Source organism: Typopeltis vanoorti, chromosome 12 (genome assembly GCF_054136105.1).
Source record: "Typopeltis vanoorti isolate ZY-2024b chromosome 12, IOZ_Tvanoo_1.0, whole genome shotgun sequence".
Classification (NCBI taxonomy): Eukaryota; Metazoa; Arthropoda; class Arachnida; order Uropygi; family Thelyphonidae; genus Typopeltis; species Typopeltis vanoorti.
Genome location: NC_143560.1, coordinates 78,958,114 through 78,978,757, shown reverse-complemented (window position 1 = coordinate 78,978,757; position 20,644 = coordinate 78,958,114). Strand labels below are relative to the sequence as shown.

The 20,644-nt window shown below is 36.2% G+C and overlaps 3 protein-coding genes across 3 annotated transcripts in view; 1 reads left to right on the top strand and 2 right to left on the bottom strand.

Annotated features, from left to right (window-relative positions):
• Positions 1 to 12,226, bottom strand: part of LOC150100916 (uncharacterized) — a 39,216-nt gene extending 26,990 nt beyond the window's left edge. The window contains exon 1 of the mRNA XM_090401078.1: positions 11,865 to 12,226. The gene's annotated coding sequence lies outside the window, so the exon portion shown is untranslated. The remainder of the gene's footprint in view (positions 1 to 11,864) is intronic.
• Positions 11,797 to 20,644, top strand: part of OXA1L (OXA1L mitochondrial inner membrane protein) — a 189,712-nt gene continuing 180,864 nt past the window's right edge. Inside the window, exon 1 of the mRNA XM_090401071.1 lies at positions 11,797 to 11,928. Coding sequence (XP_090257197.1) covers positions 11,911 to 11,928 — 18 coding nt within the window. The 5' untranslated portion in view covers positions 11,797 to 11,910. The remainder of the gene's footprint in view (positions 11,929 to 20,644) is intronic.
• fs(2)ltoPP43 (female sterile (2) ltoPP43) overlaps positions 17,762 to 20,644 on the bottom strand; it is a 58,522-nt gene continuing 55,639 nt past the window's right edge. The window contains exon 6 of the mRNA XM_090401930.1: positions 17,762 to 18,022. Coding sequence (XP_090258056.1) covers positions 17,868 to 18,022 — 155 coding nt within the window. The 3' untranslated portion in view covers positions 17,762 to 17,867. The remainder of the gene's footprint in view (positions 18,023 to 20,644) is intronic.

Genomic DNA, 20,644 nt, shown 5'->3' with positions numbered 1-20,644 from the left:
GAGTATCTAATGTGAAAAATTCAATATTTTTCTTAAAATTGTTTTGATTTCTTTGTAATAACAAGATATAGTTATACTCATTCTCCCTCACCCTCACAAAATATCACATTCTGGCAGCCTTCTTTCGACTGTAAAAGGATTAGGTAAGGCAAGGATTTTCCTCCTGTATTCATATCCTGTACACCCCCATTGAGGGTACATGGCAGGAATTTGATGATGAGGAGGATTTTCCTCAATCACCTATATATTCGATACTTTAAATGCTGAACGAGAATAATTTTTTCGATTATCTCTGTTAGAATGCGATTACTAGTAAGAATTATATTTAATTACTGTTTATTTATTTATTGTAAATCAGTGTTTCTTTGAAACTGAAGGCTGGAGAAATTTCAAAGAAATACTGATTTACAAAATCATAATTAAAATAAAAAATCATAGTAATTAAATATTATTACTAATAATCACATTCTAAGAGCAGATATAATCGAGAAAATTATGCTTGTTCAGCAATTAAAGTGTCGAATATATAGGTGACGGAGGAAAATCCTTGCCTTACCTAATCCTTTTACAGTCGAAGGAAGGGTGCCAGAATGTGATATTTTGTGAGGTTAAGGAGAATAAGTTTAACTATATCTTGTTATTACAAAGAAATCACATAGAAAAAGAAACAATTTCTAGCAGTGGCTTTCTGTTTCCGCCTTCCAAATTTATTCTATAAATGATGACGATTAGGAAGAAACATGAACATTTAATTTCAACAATTAAAAAATGACCATTACTCTACTGGTGACGAAGTCGATGGCCAATTCAAACGAGAATTAAGTTCTTGAAAGGGAATAATTCATTCATTCATTTAAAATAATTCATTTTCTCAAGGGCTCACTTTAGTGAGTACGGGCATGGCAAACCCGATGTACATGATGCTGGACCATGCCTTACTTCATGTAATATATATCTGTTATATTATTCTGTAGACTGGTCCCTCCTCTTATTTCTTTGCTTCTTTCTCCTCTCCTTGCTCCTTCCCCCTGATGCTATTAGAGTATTCGAGGGCTAGGGGTGAGTCTTTCCTATCTTGCTAAGTCATTTCGTCTTATGCAGCCACCGAAGGAGGCAAGCTAGCCTCAATAGGTGCCGGTCCCAAGCCCGGATAAATGCGAGGGTTGATGTCAGGAAGGGCATCCGGTCGTAAAACTTCAGTGCCAACTCAAACTATGATTATGAGTCGAAGAGAAAATGATATAAGGGCTAGGGCGTACCCCTTAAGCGACGCGCAGCCACATCGCCCTACAGCTGTGAGAAGTGGACGAGGGCTACCGCATCAAGGGCGGGTGCGGTTAAAGAAGCGAGCCCAGCAGGTGGAGAGGATGTTGCGAGTGGGAACACTGAATGTTGGAAGCATGACTAGAAGGGGAAGAGAGGTGGCAGACATGATGAGGAAGAGGAGTTGGACATTTTATGTGTGCAGGAGACAAGGTGGAAAGGGGGAAAGGCAAAGGAACTGGGAGATGGATATAAATTGTTCTACTCTGGAGCGAATAACGAGGGAAGAAATGGTGTAGGAATTGTGGTGTGTGGCAGAATGAAGGGTGAAGTACTGGACGTGGGTAGAAGGAACGACAGGATCATGCGAATGAAATTGGGTCTTGGAGAAAAGCGGGTGGTCGTATTATGTGTATATGCCCCGCAAGTTGGCTGTACAGCAGAGGAAAAAGATGAGTTCTGGAACGTGTTAGATGAAGAAATGAGGGAATTGGAAGAAAATGAGATGGTGATTGTCGGAGGAGACTTGAACGGGCACATAGGAAGACAGAATAGAGACTGTGAAAGGGTGCATGGTGGCCACGGAGTGGGAATGATGAACCAGGAAGGAGAGAGGGTTGTGGACTTTGCAGTAGCATTTGATCTGGCAATTGTGAACTCGTTTTTCTTCAAGAGGAAAGAACATTTGATAACATTTAGAAGTGGTAACAACAGCTCACAAATTGACTACATTTTGACTAGAAGAAAACATCTTAAGGTTGTGACAAATTGTAAGGTAATTCCAACAGATCAAGTAGCACAACAACACCGACTGCTGTGCGCAGACTTTAAAATAAGATCGAAGATAAGAACTTCTGGTTGCCATGGGATGAAGAGAATTAAGTGGTTTCGCTTAAAAGAAGAGAGTGTGAGGAATCGTTTTAGGGAGAGAGTGTTAGAGAGGATTTCGGATGGACTGGAAAGTGTACAAGATTGGTGGAAACATAATTCAAAAGTAATCCTGAGCTGTGCAATCGAGGTGCTTGGTGAGACATCTGGAAAGATTAGAGAGCAGAAGGAGGGTTGGTGGTGGAATAATGATGTACAAGTGGCAGTGACAGCTAAGAGGAAGGCAAAGCAGAAGTGGGATGAGTCAAGAGTGGAAGAGGACAGAGAGGTGTACAAAGAGAGAAAGCAAGAAGCCAAGAGAGTTGTGGCACAGGCGAAGGCCATGGCATATCAAGATCTGTATGATCAATTAGAAACAAAGGAAGGACAGAGAAAAATTTACCAACTAGCGAAATGTGGAAATAAAGCAGCTAAGGACATCTTACATGTGAGGCAGATCAAAGATGCTGAAGGAAGAGTATTATGGAGGGATGTGGACATAAGAAACAGATGGAAAATATACTTTGAGGGACTTCTGAATGAGGAAAATGCAAGGACTCACAAAGGAGATGGGCAGCCTTCTGAGGGGATGGTGCAGAACATCAGTAGAATGGAAGTGATGGAGGCCATGAAGAGGATGAGGAATGGAAAAGCGGTGGGCCCCGACAGAATTCCAGTGGAGGCATGGAAGGCACTGGGGGGAGAGGGAATTGACCTGCTGTGGGACCTGTTCATGAAAGTTTGCCAACAGGAAAATATACCCGAGGAATGGAGGGAGAGTACTCTTGCTCCCATCTACAAGGGTAAAGGGGATGCACAAGACTGTAAAAATTACAGAGGAATAAAGTTAATGTCCCACACAATGAAGATCCTAGAAAGGGTTCTTGATGGTAGACTGAGGGAGGAGGTGGAGATTGCAAAGGAACAATTTGGCTTCATGCCTGGTAGATCAACAACAGATGCTATCTTTGGGTTACGACAGATGATGGAAAAATATCGAGAGAAACAAAGGGAGCTGCATCTGGTATTTATTGATCTGGAGAAAGCATACGATAGAGTGCCAAGGCAAGAAGTCTGGAGGTGTCTGAGGGAGAAGAAGGTGCCGGAGAAATATGTCAGGTTGGTGCAGGAAATGTACAGAAATGTGAAGACAAGTGTTCGGACCTGTTTGGGACAGACAGAAAGTTTTCAAGTAACAGTTGGCTTGCATCAAGGGTCAGCATTAAGTCCGTTTCTGTTTAATATTGTGATGGAGGTGGTAACAGAGGAGGTGAGAGAAGATGCACCTTGGACAATGTTGTATGCAGATGACATCTTGCTGTGTGTAGATTCAAGAGAAGAAGCGGAAACTAAACTGGAAAGATGGAGAAAAGTACTGGAAGAGAGAGGTATGAGACTGAGCAGAAGTAAGACAGAGTATATGTGTTGCGCAGTGGGTGGTGGCCAGGAGACAGACCTGGAGCTGGAAGGAAATGTCATCAGGAAGGTGAGAGACTTTAGATACTTAGGTTCGACAGTGGAAGAAGATGGAGGAGGTGAGAAGGAAGTGGGATGCAGGATACAAGCAGGTTGGAGGAACTGGAGGGAGATGTCTGGAGTGTTATGCGATAAGAGGGTGCCGATCAATCTGAAAGGCAAAATTTATAGGAGAGTAGTGAGGCCAGCTATGACATATGCTATAGAAACTGTGGCCCTGAGGAAAAATAACATTAGCAGGATGGAAGTAGCAGAGATGAGAATGCTTAGGTGGATGTGCGGTGTGACCAGAAAGGATCATCTGAGAAATGACTATGTCAGGGGAACAGTGAAAGTTACGAACTTAGGAGCGAAAATACAGGAGGCAAGGTTGAGATGGTTTGGTCATGTGATGAGGAGGGAGGATGAATATGTGGGAAGAAGGGTCATGCAGATGGATGTGCAAGGAAGGCGGAAGCGTGGGCGGCCAAAGAAGAGATGGAGGGAGCTGGTAGAAGAGGACTTGAAGATGAAGAACTTGGATGTGGTGACAGCCCAAGACAGGAAGGTGTGGAGGAGACTCATAACAAACAGTGACCCCACTTAAGTGGGAGAAGCTGCAGAAGAAGAAGAAGAAAGGGAATAATTCATAAAATCGTGTAATCCATTTGAAAATGTCATAAACTTTCCTTTGAAATATCTAAATCGAAAAAAGCAGCATCAAGAAGGCGGACAATTGCAGATGGCGTTCTACGGGACTCGGTATTGGGGGCATGACTTGCTAATATTTATGCCAAGGATATCGGAAATAGACTGCAGGGAGATCTTCAGTTGGGGACGATTATTACAAATGCTACTACGAACCATTCTTTCGGAATAGACTTGAAACCTGGAAAAACGAGTGAAGGCATCTAATTTAATGTACATATCTAAACGTGGTTTTAAACTTTAGGCTGGGTTGGATTGTTTGGAATTACGACTGAAGCAGTTAAAGCTGAAATGTTTGTTAACTGCTTGTTTTTTTTTTTTTTTTTTCGCTATTTGCGTGTTTTGGAGAATGCAAACTCTATGTTTCTGGGAGGGGGGAACCATACTACCTCCATGTGAGAGAGTGGTTATCTCACCTTCATAAAGATTCTTCGCACCATAATCGGAATCGAACTCACGTCTTTCAGCAAGAGTATCGTCATTACCGACTGAGCTACGAAAGTAGATGACCAGTATATGATTAAAACCAATAAGTTGTTGAAAGCTGTTTGTTGGATTGGACACTGGGGGAGATTTTCTAAAAGATAGGGATCATATTGCTGGAAGGCGAAGGGAGTGAACCAGGCCCGTTTCTACATTTTGCGGGACCCTGTGCGAAATGGAAAACGGGGGCCCCTGAAAGTTAGTGACATTTATGGAAATTTTAAATGGAATAATATCTTGTTAATTAATTAATTAAATCAAATATGAAAAATATTTATGCACATAAATAAACAAGTATGCTCTTTAGTATAAATTTAAGTAAAGGGAAAAAATTAGTTAAAAAATAAATGTGTTTGTATTTACATGATATATCATTTTATTATGTAAGTACACATCATCATATAAATACGCCAGAACAATGATTTATTTAATAATATAAAAATATGAAAAAAATATCAATTTTTACTATAAAGAATGAAATATATGTATAACAACTTATAAGATTTAAAAGAAATCTTAATATATTAAATTTTATTTAACCTAATGTGCTTATCAATCAAATCATTTATAACGCTATCAAAATTCAATTTTTTTTTGCAATTTCATGCTCTATAGATATTATGGCCAAGGACGACAAACGTTCTTGAGACATAGAAGATCGCAAATAGGTTTTTATTAAATTTAATTTGGAAAATTACCTTTCTGCTGATGCAACCGTAACTGGACTAGTCAATAATATTTTCAATGTCGTAGTAATATTTGGATAAATATCCGACAAATTATTTGCAATTATGAATTTTAAAATATTAATAGGTGCATCTTCGGGAACAATATTTCTAAAAATAATTAATTCATTGTAAAATTCAGATTCATCAATATGTGTATTTAATTTTTGATACAGCTGTTTGCAGCAAAATTTTAATTCAGTTTTCGTCGAAGAAAAAATACTTTTCTTCGACGTACTCGACTTTCTTTAAATTTAATTTCTATTTCTAATAGATTTGACAGTTCTTTAGCAATCCCAAAACAGCTATCAAATCCTGATATTCTCTGCTCTTCAAAGTACTGCACTAACTCTTTAACATGCTTAGTTGCTACGTCTATCGGAATTTTTGCATTTTGTAATACTTTATTTACTAAATTAACTTTTGACAAAAGCTCATACCAAATTACAAGGCTTAGTATAAACTCAAATGAATCTATTTGTTCATATATTGAAACCACTTCTACTTTGATAGTATTATCTGATGCAGTTTTAGATAATTCTTTTAGTGCATATAAAAATTCTAGAATTTGAAAACGTACAGCTCTAACTGATTCTATTTTACAATCCCATCTTGTATCACATAACGGTTTTGGAGTTAATTGTTTAACAAATTTCTTCAATATGTCCCAACGTGAAGTTGAGGCAGTAAATAATGTATATATTTTTTGTATAACATAAAAAACAAAAAATTGCGATGATTTTGGGGCCCTGTGCCACCGCACAGTTCGCACACCCATCCAGCCCTGGAGTGAGCAGTAACTCGTGAATAGTGAAAGTTTAAGCAGTGATGTAATACACGTCGTAGCCTAGCGCAGGCCTGCCGCAATGAGGCGTCTAACTTCACGGATGCAAACAATAATAAAATAGACTGATCTCCAAGTCCGAGACACTTTTCTTTTATGTCCCTCATCTGTAGTGAGATAAATCTATGGAGATTAAATACGTGTTATGCAGTATAAAGACTATAGATAGACTTAAACTGAGGTCACTGCGCTCGAACTTCACATCTAAACTGGTTTATATTCATGTTTTTTGTTTGGTTTTCTCACTAAATATGATTGTGCGATGCAAACGGTTTTGACTGCCAAGTTGTTCGGCTAAAAAAAAAATCAAATATAAAAAGAAAAAATAATATGGTAATAAAAATCAGTGTGCTAATGAACATGATGACATCACCACATGCCATCGCAATTGAGGATGATTTAGCGTGTGGCGCCAGTGGCGGATTACTCAATAGGCGCTCGTCTAGGGCCTCGTCGTCTCAAGGGCCCTCAAAAATTACATAGCAAAAAGATAATATGCCTCTAAAAAAACTTGCAGACAATCTTAATTTTTTTTTTACTTCACCAATAAAATAAGCAATGCCAGTGGCGAACGTTCTTTTTCGGTCTTAAAAAAAATAAAATAAAATAAATATTTAAGAAATAGTTTAGGGCAGACTCATTTATATGATTTATCTATAATGTTCATAGAAAATTATATAGTTAATATGTTAAATAATGATAACATTATCGATCAATTTGCAGATTTAAAAGCATGAAAGGTAACATTTGTAAGTTGTAATACCAACTAGACAAATTAAATATATAATTATAAATAAAGACAAAACTTGTTATTATTTAAGGATTTTATTGTCTTTTTAATATTAACAAAATTGCGCCTAGGACCTCAAAGAAACATAATCTGCTATTGTGTGGCGCATTTCGTCCATGACATTAATAAAATTAATGTGTGTGTGTGTGTGTGTGTGTGTGTGAGAGAGAGAGAGAGAGAGAGGTGCTCGCGCACATCCACCCACAAATATCAGAAATGTGTGTAAGTGTGTGCAAATATATTTCGAATTTTGCATGCCGAATTCACTATGTTAAGTGAAATTCTGCAAAAGTCCATAGAGCAGGGTCAGTAACCTTTGCACTGTATATCCTAATAATGACACACATTTATAAATAAGTACATAAAATTATATATATATATGTGTGTGTGTATGTGTGTGTGTGTGTGTGTGTGTGTGTGTGTGTGTGTTAAAAATACCAAGCAATTTTAAACCTGGTTTTACTCCATTTCCCAAGTAAACAAACAGACAAACAAGTTTGCGCCTGCAAGTGATGCAAGTCTAGCTGATCCTACAGGTAGTGCAAGACCAAGGCAACTCGTGGTAAAGGTGGCATAAGCTCCAATCACTAATCTTAATATTTACCCTTAATGCCAAAACACATCTCCAAGAAGGGGATGCATGATGTTTTGTATTAAAGGTAAGAGGCCACTACCCAGACCGGTTTCGACCTTTATTGAGGTCTCATCAGTGGGAGCTAGGCTAGAAATACCAAGATTTAGTAATACAGAGCTTATAAGTATTTTACCAGAACAAGTTGCCATAAGGTGTTTTAACCTTATTAAGTAAAAATCTCTGGAGGAGATATAAATGTAGAAAGTATTTTACCTTGGGTGTAAACATTATTGATCAATTTGCAGATTTAAAAGCATGAAAGGTAACATTTGTAAGTTGTAATACCAACTAGACAAATTAAATATATAATTATAAATAAAGAAAAAACTTGTTATTATTTAAGGATTTTATTGTCTTTTTAATATTAACAAAATTGCGCCTAGGACCTCAAAGAAACATAATCTGCTATTGTGTGGCGCATTTCGTCTATGACATTAATAAAATTAATGTGTGTGTGTGTGTGTGTGTGTGTGTGTGTGTGTGTGTGTGTGTGTGTGTGTGTGTGTGTGTGTGTGTGTGTGTGTGTGTGTGTGTGTGTGTGTGTGTGTGTGTGTGTGTGTGTGTGTGTGTGTGTGTGTGTGTGTGTGTGTGTGTGTGTGTGTGTGTGTGTGTGTGTGTGTGTGTGTGTGTGTGTGTGTGTGTGTGTGTGTGTGTGTGTGTGTGTGTGTGTGTGTGTGTGTGTGTGTGTGTGTGTGTGTGTGTGTGTGTGTGTGTGTGTGTGTGTGTGTGTGTGTGTGTGTGTGTGTGTGTGTGTGTGTGTGTGTGTGTGTGTGTGTGTGTGTGTGTGTGTGTGTGTGTGTGTGTGTGTGTGTGTGTGTGTGTGTGTGTGTGTGTGTGTGTGTGTGTGTGTGTGTGTGTGTGTGTGTGTGTGTGTGTGTGTGTGTGTGTGTGTGTGTGTGTGTGTGTGTGTGTGTGTGTGTGTGTGTGTGTGTGTGTGTGTGTGTGTGTGTGTGTGTGTGTGTGTGTGTGTGTGTGTGTGTGTGTGTGTGTGTGTGTGTGTGTGTGTGTGTGTGTGTGTGTGTGTGTGTGTGTGTGTGTGTGTGTGTGTGTGTGTGTGTGTGTGTGTGTGTGTGTGTGTGTGTGTGTGTGTGTGTGTGTGTGTGTGTGTGTGTGTGTGTGTGTGTGTGTGTGTGTGTGTGTGTGTGTGTGTGTGTGTGTGTGTGTGTGTGTGTGTGTGTGTGTGTGTGTGTGTGTGTGTGTGTGTGTGTGTGTGTGTGTGTGTGTGTGTGTGTGTGTGTGTGTGTGTGTGTGTGTGTGTGTGTGTGTGTGTGTGTGTGTGTGTGTGTGTGTGTGTGTGTGTGTGTGTGTGTGTGTGTGTGTGTGTGTGTGTGTGTGTGTGTGTGTGTGTGTGTGTGTGTGTGTGTGTGTGTGTGTGTGTGTGTGTGTGTGTGTGTGTGTGTGTGTGTGTGTATTTTGTTGGATGCTACTTCTTAATCTGTACTTTGGATCCGACATTTAGTTATCACGATGTTCTTAACCTAAAAAAATAGTTGTTAGTTGATTTCTAATACAAATATAGAGAAAATTTATATTTATAGACTGCGCCACTCTATATCTGAATTAGTTCAAAAATTGAAGATAAATCAACCCTCAACTATTTCTCCTTAATATATATACTGGCCGAGTATATTTAACTAACTTAATTCACCCGCTTTGGTTCGAATATTTTATGAATGGTGCAGTAAAAGAGATTCAGGCAAAATACAACTTTAGATAAACAAAAACAAACATTTAATTTTAAAATCACAAATTATACACTTAAGATCAAAATACTAAATAAGTTATTATAAACACTTCAGCCTTTCTGATAATAAAGTCATGCAAACGCAGACAATGGTAATTCTGTTATCTGTAATACAGTCTTCTCACAGTTCCTTTTAGCTATTTAATAAAGTTCCTTAATGATCATTCACATTAATATCTCATAGTTCTTTAAGTTTTAAATACAATAAAAATTTCAGTAACACCTCTTTACAAACACTTTTAATTTTACACTTCAGTTAATTCTCCGCAACAGTTACTGTTAGTATAGGGAATTTCTAGGATGAAACACACACTTCTCTGTATAGAATTATTAAAGGTTGGAATAATCTTACCGATAATCTTTTTTCTTCTTTAACTTACACACAAACATTTTTTATAACTGTAAACACTTAAACAGTATACGGCACTCATTAAAATAAATCTTCTAAGCAATAATTGAATTAATCGTCGGTCACTACACACATAAACAAACGTTGTTGCATAAAGTACTACTGATTAGTCATGAAATAAGGCAACATACAATAATTCCTTAACTTGAGGTTTTATATGCACAGTTGTTCATTCCTCCGGCATTCAATTTAATCCTTTAGGTACTATAATTCTTGACACTGCTATCATTAAACACAACTCTGTTGCCTCTAATTATTCTCTAGTTACTTCGTGCTATGCTTCAAGTTTCCGTGTGTCCTTGAAAGGTTGGCCCTGAAATTAAATCTCAACTCAAGTAATCGCTAGTCTATCCGTATCACTTAGCTATCTTCCGTAGCTTTATTTGTTATTCCGAAACTTATAAGCTAACCGCTTCTCGACTAGTAGACTTTATTTAGCTGCTTGAGTGACTTGCCGACTCGCTATTATCGCACTGTGATTTTCGAATGCCGAATGCTCCGATTCCAACCTAATGCCAATCCCTCTATAATAAATCTCTAATGCTCTCTCTTTTCCAGCGTTCCTCGCTTTTTATATCCGTTTTTCCAGCCTAAATTCTTCTCATGATCTCTTTAACTAATTCCTGGAGATGTGTTTTGGCATTAAGGGTAAATATTAAGATTGGTGATTGGAGCTTATGCCACCTTTACCACGAGTTGCCTTGGTCTTGCACTACCTATAGGATCAGCTAGACTTGCATCACTTGCAGGCGCAAACTTGACTTGTTTGTCTGTTTGTTTACTTGGGAAATGGAGTAAAACCAGGTTTAAAATTGCTTGGTATTTTTAACATTTAATATACCCAAGGTAAAATACTTTCTACATATATATATATATATATATATATAAAGATAAGCTGAAATTTGAAACAGTTTTATGTCACGTTTTGAAACGACCAACAATGTGTTTGCCTTCATGAGACAACAGTTTGTTAAGCCGAAGGCCTAAAGATAGCCGAAATTTGAAACAAAATTTGTCAAATTTTTATATCACGTCTTCATTGTTTTGAAACGTCCAACAATCTGTTTGCCTTCATGAAACAACAATTTTATCGTTTCAGGATTACAACAATCAAACTCATTATCGGCCATTAGAACAGTATGTGTTAGTATTCAATACTGAAATTAGCATAACGCGCATATCATGACTGATTATATAGTAAATATTTTATTTTCATTTCGTGATTTTGAATAATTAAAGTGAGGTTCATAAAGAACCGGCCTACCAGCCCGGAACTCGGGGGTTGGGCGCCATATATATATATATATATATATATATTGTTGAAATTAGGATTTACTCGGGATGTATACATTTATAAAAATAAATTTAACTGACTAGAAACTAGAAAGTTGTGATGTATTAAAGGTTTTTGTTATACTTTCTCGGGTTCTAGTCAGTTAAATTTATTTTTATAAATATATATATATATATATATATATATATATATATATATATATATACGCATGTGCCACCTGCTTTTGCGACCACTGCCACAGATTTTCGAATCTTGAAAAGGAAAAATGCGCATCGCCAAGTGCGCATGCACACAATATATGGGGAGCCTCCTTTCAACTGTCGCCCCTATCATCAGCAGATCTTTTTCCAAGAAAAGTAAATAAAAAATTGGGGCGCAGAATACCTGCGCATCATCGAACTACTATGTGTATATATATATACACAAACGATAGTTTCATCAATTCATATCTCATTCATATTAACAGAATCAATTCAAAAATCTGATTTGATTTAGCATTTGGTTTGTTTTAGTGTAAATAGTAATGGATAATTTTGCTACAGCTCTAACTGTGGAATAAATTTTTCTAGTATTATTATTATTGCTTCTCATAAACTAATAACGGCAGGTATTTCTTACAGGATGTTCAAGTAGAATATCATTACTCACCTCACTGTATGACGCTAATTTGCACCCAATGTTAAACGTCGAATAAATGGAGGAAACAAAAATGGTAAGCGAAATGATTCTCACTTGCAGATATCATTGTTTTACACAAATGGTTGTGAAAAGTTTTTATAAAGAAGTTTTGAAAATACTAATATCACAAGCATTCAGAAGAAAATTTTTGCGTATCGCATGTGAAAAACAAATTAGCACGATAAACAATCAGGTAGAACTGGAGCATTGTATTTCTTTTAAGTCGAGAGTTCGGTAACAAATAGCACTACGTAGAGAGGTCTGTGTTTGGTATATATTAAAGCAGGACATCTTGATAACGATTTTTTACCTCTGTATGACGGGCTCAAGAAGTAACTATTCGCAGCTAAAGCCATAATATGCCCGATAACATATCATTCTCTTCATCTACCTAAATTATAATACCACGAAAAAAAAAAAAAAAAAAATTGCAGTGTCAGGTACCAGATAAGACAGAATGACAGGAAAAATGCAATCTTCGCTCTGAGTTAGCCAAGTTTTTGTGCGATGTGACAGTATTATCTGAAATGTTTAGGTAATGTCGTGTAGGTGAAATTTTACAGATAAGTCATCAAGATGTAGATGTGGAATCATGCGATATTAAAAACGCTGGTTTTTTCCGCGAATCCAAATGACCATTAAGGAATTAGCTTTTTACAATATATACCCATTTCAGATTAGATTAAAAATATATTTTTCATTAGTTTAAATATATGCTACATCACTCATATTTTAAACAGTTTGCTTCACCACTAAAGTTAATCTTTTATTCTACTTTATTATTATTATTTTTTTTTATGGCAGTCTCATTCTTCCGGAACATTGTTCTTGAGACCAAATTCGGAACTTTTTTCATGCGTCCAATAAATAGGGCAGAGGTGGCCTCACACCAGACAAAGATCATATACCATTTAAAGATATTCACAATTCGACCCTGCATGATAAGGACAACAGACTACCTTCAACCAATTAGGCCAAAAGGTATTTTCTTATAATACTTCGGTTATGTTTTCCAGAATGATGAAAAAGAGAATTTAGAGACTAAACTCAAATATTACCATGATCAATCATTCTCACTATGTCACAAGCCAATTTTTTTTAGTATGACGTACGTGTACAGAAAACCAAGAGTCACATATCTTTGTCAAAACAATGAAATGTCCAGCACGTTTAACCAGAGCAGAAGTGGTCAAACACATACGGTCATGAAAGGAACACAGGATAATTGCCGCCTTTAAAACCAGAACACAAATAAAGTAATGCATTATATACAAAGGGTCAAAGCTTATGTACAAATGCTTTAATGATATTTCAATTTGAAAATGATCTCTTTAAGAGCTAGGCAGATTGAGAAAACGTGCACTTCTCACGCCCAGTGGACTCGCAAGCATACGTCAGATGAGTCACACAGGGGCATAACCGGTTTATGAATCAATATTACACACAATATATAGTGTGTAATTTTATTAAATACTTGGTAAATTAAAGAATCATGCGTATATAATATAATATGCTCACTGTATAATTGAGAATAGATTATATTTCCATTGAAAGTGTCAAAATATAAACTATTATTGTTGTTGTCGTCTTGTCCTTTGAAGAGTCTTAGGTTTCCATGTGCTCCTTGAACTGCTTTGGCTATGTCAATGATTTTGTTTGTATAGAGCTGTTGTTCAGGATTAGGATCTATTTCTTGTAAGGCTGCTGTAATTGCTGGACAGGTAAAGATGTGAGTGGGTGTCAGTTCAGTATTGGGACAGTTGTTGCAGTTTCTATATGTTCTCGTATCATCTGTATTGATCTTCATAGTCTTGCTATCATGGTGGAGGTCTTTCTGTCAGCATTGATTTCGGGAATTTGATGATGCTAAACTAATTCCACTGATTTCAGTGGAATTAGTTTAGCTTTTGCTAGTGCATTAGCATCAGCAAGAGTTATCATGTGAGTTTCTTGGTTGAGTTCTCTGGCCTCTTTTGCTAATTTATCAGCTGCTTCATTGTAACCAATGCCTACACGAGCAGGAATCCATTGTTAAATGCAACTTTTTCCTAAACACTTTAGTTGATTTAAGAGTTTATGGATGTCTTGTGTGAGCTTGGTATTGCCATTTTTTATTGCCTCCATAGCTGATCTTGAGTCACTGTAAATTATAATTCCCTCAGATTGTTGAGATGATGATAATTTTAAGTAGGCTTCAAGTGCTTTATTTATTGCGTAAATAAATAAAGCACTTGAAACACAAAAAAAAATATTTATTGCGTAAAGCTTGCTGTTAAAATTGGAAGCAATTCTCCCAGATCCAACTTTTATTGTTTTTCACTTTTTGGGAGTAGGAGAACACCAGCGCCTCCATTAATCATATTGGTGTCTGACAATCCATTGGTATAACAAATAACCTGTTTGGAGGATGAAAGAAGGTTGATAGTATTTAGGCCTTTTTCTTGGAGCATTTCTTTTTCTTTTTTTTGTAGGGTTTGGTAAGGTTTAGATTTATGGAGGTATTTGGAGATAAAGGCTGGAAAATAGAGGTTCTTTGTTTATGTGGGCATTTAGCTGATCAAGACCTATTTCCTTCTTGATAGTGTCATCATATTGTAAAGTTGATCTGTGAAGTCTATATTTTTGATTCCAATAAGTTTTTAGGGAGATATGATCGATTTGGTAGCTTCTGATATTATTTATAAATTTCATGGTGGCAAATTTTCGTGTCCTCCAGCAGGTCAAGCCCACATTCCTGTTGGGCTCTGATGTTGTTAGTAAATGAAACTGCACCAATGATAATCTTGGATGCTTTTGCTTGTATTTTGTCTAATTTTTCCTTTACTGATGAGGCCGAAGGTGACCAGATAGGTGCCATATTCCATTATTGGTTATTCCATAAGTTAAACTATTATTAACTTACTGATATAACTACTTTTCGTCCACCAAACACAAATTTTTTTTCTTCCTAATTTGATCTGTAGCTTCCATAGAATAATGAGGCCGATTTATGTACTCTATAAATCAGGTTACCTGATATTTTCTACTTTACTTCAGAGTTTTGAAAAAATAGTAATAAAGGGGAAAAGCTGAAATTAGCTCTTAAGTTTTTAACTTGAACAAGAAAAAATGTAAACAGAAACCACTTATGATGATTCATAAGTGGTTTCTGTGATAAGCAGGGGTGTAGTCGGGCCAGGGCCATGGCGTGGTACTTTTTTAAAGCTATCAAAATTTTTAAATTTATTATAATAATGAGACTTATAATGCATTTCCAACTTTCGGTCAAAAAATAGCAGCTTACCGCTCGTCATTTTCGTTTCAGAAAACAAGGCAATGACCTGTGCCTGTGTTCAGTTTCAAAACCAAAGAAAACTGACAATATTGCATCCCCACCCAATGCTATATCACAGTTGGTCGTTTGTCATCCCTACACCCCTAACAAGTTAAAACGTGTAGTGTGCTCTGTGAAATTGTCCTCGCTATACTATAGCTTGCTATAGTATAGCGAGAAAGTATGTTGGAGAAAGTATTTTAAGAAGGTGTAATAGTGCATCAACAATATGAAGAGAACCAATGAAAACAAATTAACCAATTACTTCTAAAAACTTAAAAATAATGAAAATTCTAGTACGAGTTCAGAATACGATGCAAAATTTCTGCCAAAAATTAAGAATAATGGGTGCGGGCGTGTTCCTTCTTCGATGCTTTCAGAAAAACCGGAAATGCAAGATAATTTGTGCAATGTTGCGAGTGTATCTTTAGCTATCACAGGACATCAAGAACAAACAGGTAATGCAATTGACACTAATTCTATAAATGGAGAATACCCTGCAGTATGGTCAGAGCAACAGTGGCTTGAACGCAAGGACAAACATAAGTGGCTCATAGCAAGGAATAGACATTTAGGTTGTGATTGTTCATTAGTAGGGTACTTAGAACTTCACAAAACTCAGGGGTTATCTCTCAGTAACGAATGGGTGAATTGCACAATTACATTTAACGATACAGAAAAAACTCAGCAATTGAAATCCCTAAGAACTAAAATTTCTGCCCATCAGGCATCTATAGCACACAAAAAATGCAAGCCAATTTTAGCCGAGTCTAAAAAAATTCAGTTAGAAAGTTTAACATTACAACAAAAAGAGCATCATATCAGTGCAACAGAAAACTTTTTTAGCACTGCTTATCACTTGGTTAAGAATGATCGATCATTCAGTGACCATGAAGATTTAATTCAATTGCAAAAGAAAAACGGACTTGATGTCGGGATAACTCATCATTCATGTTACAGTGCAGTCGAAATAATCAAACATATTGCATCAGAATTTAAAAAGAGATTGATATCAGAACTTACAGGTGCTGATCATAAAATTTCCATGCCTTTGACTGAGCATTACTGAAGAGAAACCTGATTTGCTTTGTATGTGACAGTGCAAGTGTCCTAATTGGTAGATCCTCTGGTGTTGGGAAATTGCTTCAGAATAAACTGCAACAACCTAATATTATATTATTATTTGGCTCTGTCTTGATCATTGTTTGGAGTTGGCTATTCTTGACTGTAATGCTGACATGAATGCCATTAATCATTTCAGAAGTTTCATTCACACTATTTATGCCTCATTTAGTTAATCACCAAAAATTATAACAGAGTTACAAAAACAGTAGCCTCAAGCTTAAGTGTCTAGTTAACTAAAATTGGAAGAGTCCTAGATTGTCGTTGGGTTGCTAGTAGTTTCAGATCTGTATCTTCAGTATGAAATGGCATATATAGCATTAATTGCTTATTTCAAAAAAGCAGCTTGATTCTAAACGAACAGCCAAATGAAAGAAAAAATTCACTGGGCTTTATAAATGCATGGAGTCTATCAAGTTCCTGAAGGACTTAGCATTAATGCATGATGTTTTGGAAGAACTGAAAAACTTGTCTCTGCAACTTGAAGAGAGAATTTGCACCGTAAGTCGTGCCCCTTTGTCAAATGCAGTTACAATTACAACTATACCATGCAGCATGGCTGAGTGTGAACGAGGATTTAGTGCTATGAAGGTTATAATTACAAAGTTACGCAGAAAACTCTTAATGAAAAACGTTTCTGCTACGATGTTCATCAAGCTTAATTGACTACCACTTTCCACATGTAATGCAGCAGAGAAGAAAGACGGGAGCAGGGAAATTTAGAAATTATTTTGACAAGGCAGGCCTAAATGTTAATAGTGTATTATTTATAATTTTAATTGAAGTAACACCTAAATGACCATCAATGCAGGCTGCTGGATGATTAAAAGTATTCCAATGAAAGAATTACATAATGGCATGGTGTAATTTTGCATATTTTTTTTAAAAAAATAATAATTTTTGATTATGTACAGTACTGTCTAGGTTCTGGGGTTAACCATGTGTTTAGAGTAATCCTTTGCCCACTGTTATTTTTTGTTATTCTCTGTTAGTCTGGGCCTTAACCACATGATCTCTCTCATCTTGTAGGGCATACCACAAGCCTTCTCCTCTCAGAACCACGCCCACCACTCTGCCATACAGCCGTCACAATAATAATAATAATGCTACACTTTGTGGTCTGGATTTTTGTTTCCAAGGTAGAGCCCTGGGTGATAAAGCAATTATATTCTGCTTTTTAGTATAAGAAACTGTAAACAAGTTTTAAATTTTCATGTGCAGCTAGCCTCACTATTGTGGCAACAAGTACAAAGACATAATAAAATGCATTGTTGTATTAGTGACCACTTACGCTTTGATCCTTAAGTGAGCTGAAAGTTCCAATTAACTTTTACAATCTCAGCAATCTTGACAGTTTTTTTTTTTCATAAAGAAAAAAAAGGGAAAAATCAATACTGAAAACAATTAAAAAATAAAGACAAAGAAGAAGAAATTATCGTTCTCAGGTTTATTTTAAAAAATCTCATTTACAGGACTGTACAAAAATACATTTACAAGGGAGTGTAACAAATAAGTACCACAATCAGCTGACTGTCGAGTTAGTCTGAACAGGAAGAATTTGCTTCTTCATTTTCTACCCCATATAACTCTTTCAAAGCTTTTGCTTTATGTTTTGCATAAGATGAGCCAAAGTAACGAACATCATGTTGATAAGATTCTGAATTACTAAAACTGTGATCCTCTTCATCGTCATCTATGATTAAAAAAAAAAAAAACTTTGTAATACATATTCATCATCGTCATTTATTTATAATTTGACAATTATAAATAGGAAAACAAATCAAAACAAATAAGTCTGTATACACTGAGATAGGACTTGGAGGTTCTTATGACGTAAAGGAAAGCCAGGCTTTTCTGTCATATGCTGATGGATCTCTAGTGCGGAGAGTTGGAGGGAAACGGGAAAAATGTTGCTGATGTATTTCCAATATGGAGTTCAGGGGTCTGCTTCTTTTTCTTTTCCCATCTGTAGGGGTGTAAAGGACCAGAGCATCAAAAGGTGGGTATCTGAGTTGGTGGCCAAGATATTTTATTTGGTTTCTTTGAACAGTGCTGACTCAGGGTTCTTGCTGAGTTTCCTCTAATATAGTAGAGTTGTGAATGTGGTCTTGCCAGGAGTAGTCCAGGATATTTCTTAAACAAGTAGTTCCAAAGCTGTTTATAATATTGGTTGCTGCTTTTGCTGAAATGTTCCAGGTCTGGGAGCCGTATAGAAAGATAGATTGGCTGGTGCACTAGTAAAGACAAATCTTCGTCTCCTTTGAGATAAGGTTCAACTCCATACTTTTTTAAGACTTCCGTGGAACTGGAGTGCTTTTTTTCTTGTCTTAAAATAATAAAAAACACAGCTCCTAGGAGATGTATTACTGTTTTACATTATGAGGAGAGGTCACTATCCAGACCAGTTTCAACCTTTATTGAGGTCTCATCAGTGAGTAGGTAGACCTGGAATACTAAGGTTTAAGTGAACCGAACTTACACTGATGAGACCCCAATAAAGGTTGAAACTGGTCTGGATAGTGACCTCTCCTCATAATGTAAAACAGTAATACATCTCCTAGGAGCTGCATTTTACATTATGAGAAAATATTAAGGATAGTGACAGAGCTTGCACCACCCTTGCTCCGAGTTGCCCTAGTGTTGTACTACCCAGGTACTGACTTATGCTTGGACTCACCGATAGTTTTTCGGCATGAAACTCTTAGATTTCGATCTCTGAGTTTCGTATCCGGCTTTAAAATAATGAGGGATTTATTTATTATCCCCTTAACTTGAAATATGAGAGATTATGTTTATGTTTTCATCTGTCAAACAAACCTAATATAAATGTGGCAAAGTGTTCATTTTATTTAAATTGATAATAGCACAACTTTTGGGTAACCAGAAAACTAACAATATGTAAAAATGTTACATAAAAAACGCCTGCTAGTATAAAAACATTGACAATACATAAAAAAATTAAACAAGCTTGCTTCGTTGTTTCTACAACAAAAACTGCACAAAGTTAAAATGGCACTGTTTACTTTTCAGAAGTGACAGATACTATGATCTAACCTTAACACACTTACGCTGCCAAGTATTTATGTTGATTGCTGTACTAGATTTGCCAGCTTTTTCCTTCGGAAAGTCAGGGTTGCAACATCAATAATTTATTGCCGACAATATTGGTATTGAGGTGATGAATGCAACATGTTCTAATTGCCCTTCCACCCCCCCACCCCCATGGGGCATAAGCTCCATCTCAGGACTAACTACCTTTCTTACTTTCTGCTGTATGTTGATCTATTTTAAACCTGATGCCATTATAATTCCAGCCTTATCCCTAATATTTCATGTAAAAAATGATTCTACTACTTTCACACCTTTACAGATACTTATATAACTATGAATAAAACATGCTTCTCATTTCATTAATAAAAAAAAAAGCACTAACCAAAAAAAACTTACATCAATACATAAGATGCAAACTTCAATTGGTAAATTGTAAGCCCTTAATTAATTTTTTTTTTTTGTTTTCTCTTTTCCATATCAATTCTGATATGTACTCTCACAGTGTTCAGATACTATGCTAATACTACATAATTAAGTTTACATTATTACTAGCTTCCTATCAATCCATTATTGGTCGAGTCTCTAATGTTGTCAGATCTTAAATTTTGGTTTTCTAATGCAATGCTAACTGCAATAATCCACCTAGATTGGTCTTCCTCTGGATTTTTATCCTGTATTTCTGACATTTCAAATTCCTTCTTTTACTAATATCTTTTCCTAATTCTATTTAAGTGTACCATTTTAGATTACCTCTGCTTGTAAACTCTTGAATGCTAATAATAACAAACTCCTTTCTAATAATAATTTCACTTTTAATGATTCTGCACCTGATTCCGTCTGTTCATTATCATATTCATAACAGTAATACATAGCACGGTTAATAGGTGTCAAAAAAGTTCCATGCTATGCAAAACAGAACTGTTTAAAGCATTATTATAATGTGTTATAGTGTAATGCATTCCAAACAGACAATTACAGTATTGGTGAAAATAAATAAATAAATAATTATGCATCATTTGTTCACTGCAAGCTCAGCAGAAATACTAGTAAGTGCACTCAGAAAAATTAAAAAGGATTAAAATAAAATGTACAAATAGTCATTAAAAAATTGATAACTGAACACAAGCTTTTATTTGGAAAAATTGTAGTCAAACAATATAGCTTGCAGGTTTTTCCCTTCATTTTCTTTGCATGCATATCTCTGTAACATTGAATAGCATTTGGAAATGTTTGCTGAACTTTAATGCTTCGTTCAATGTTAGGA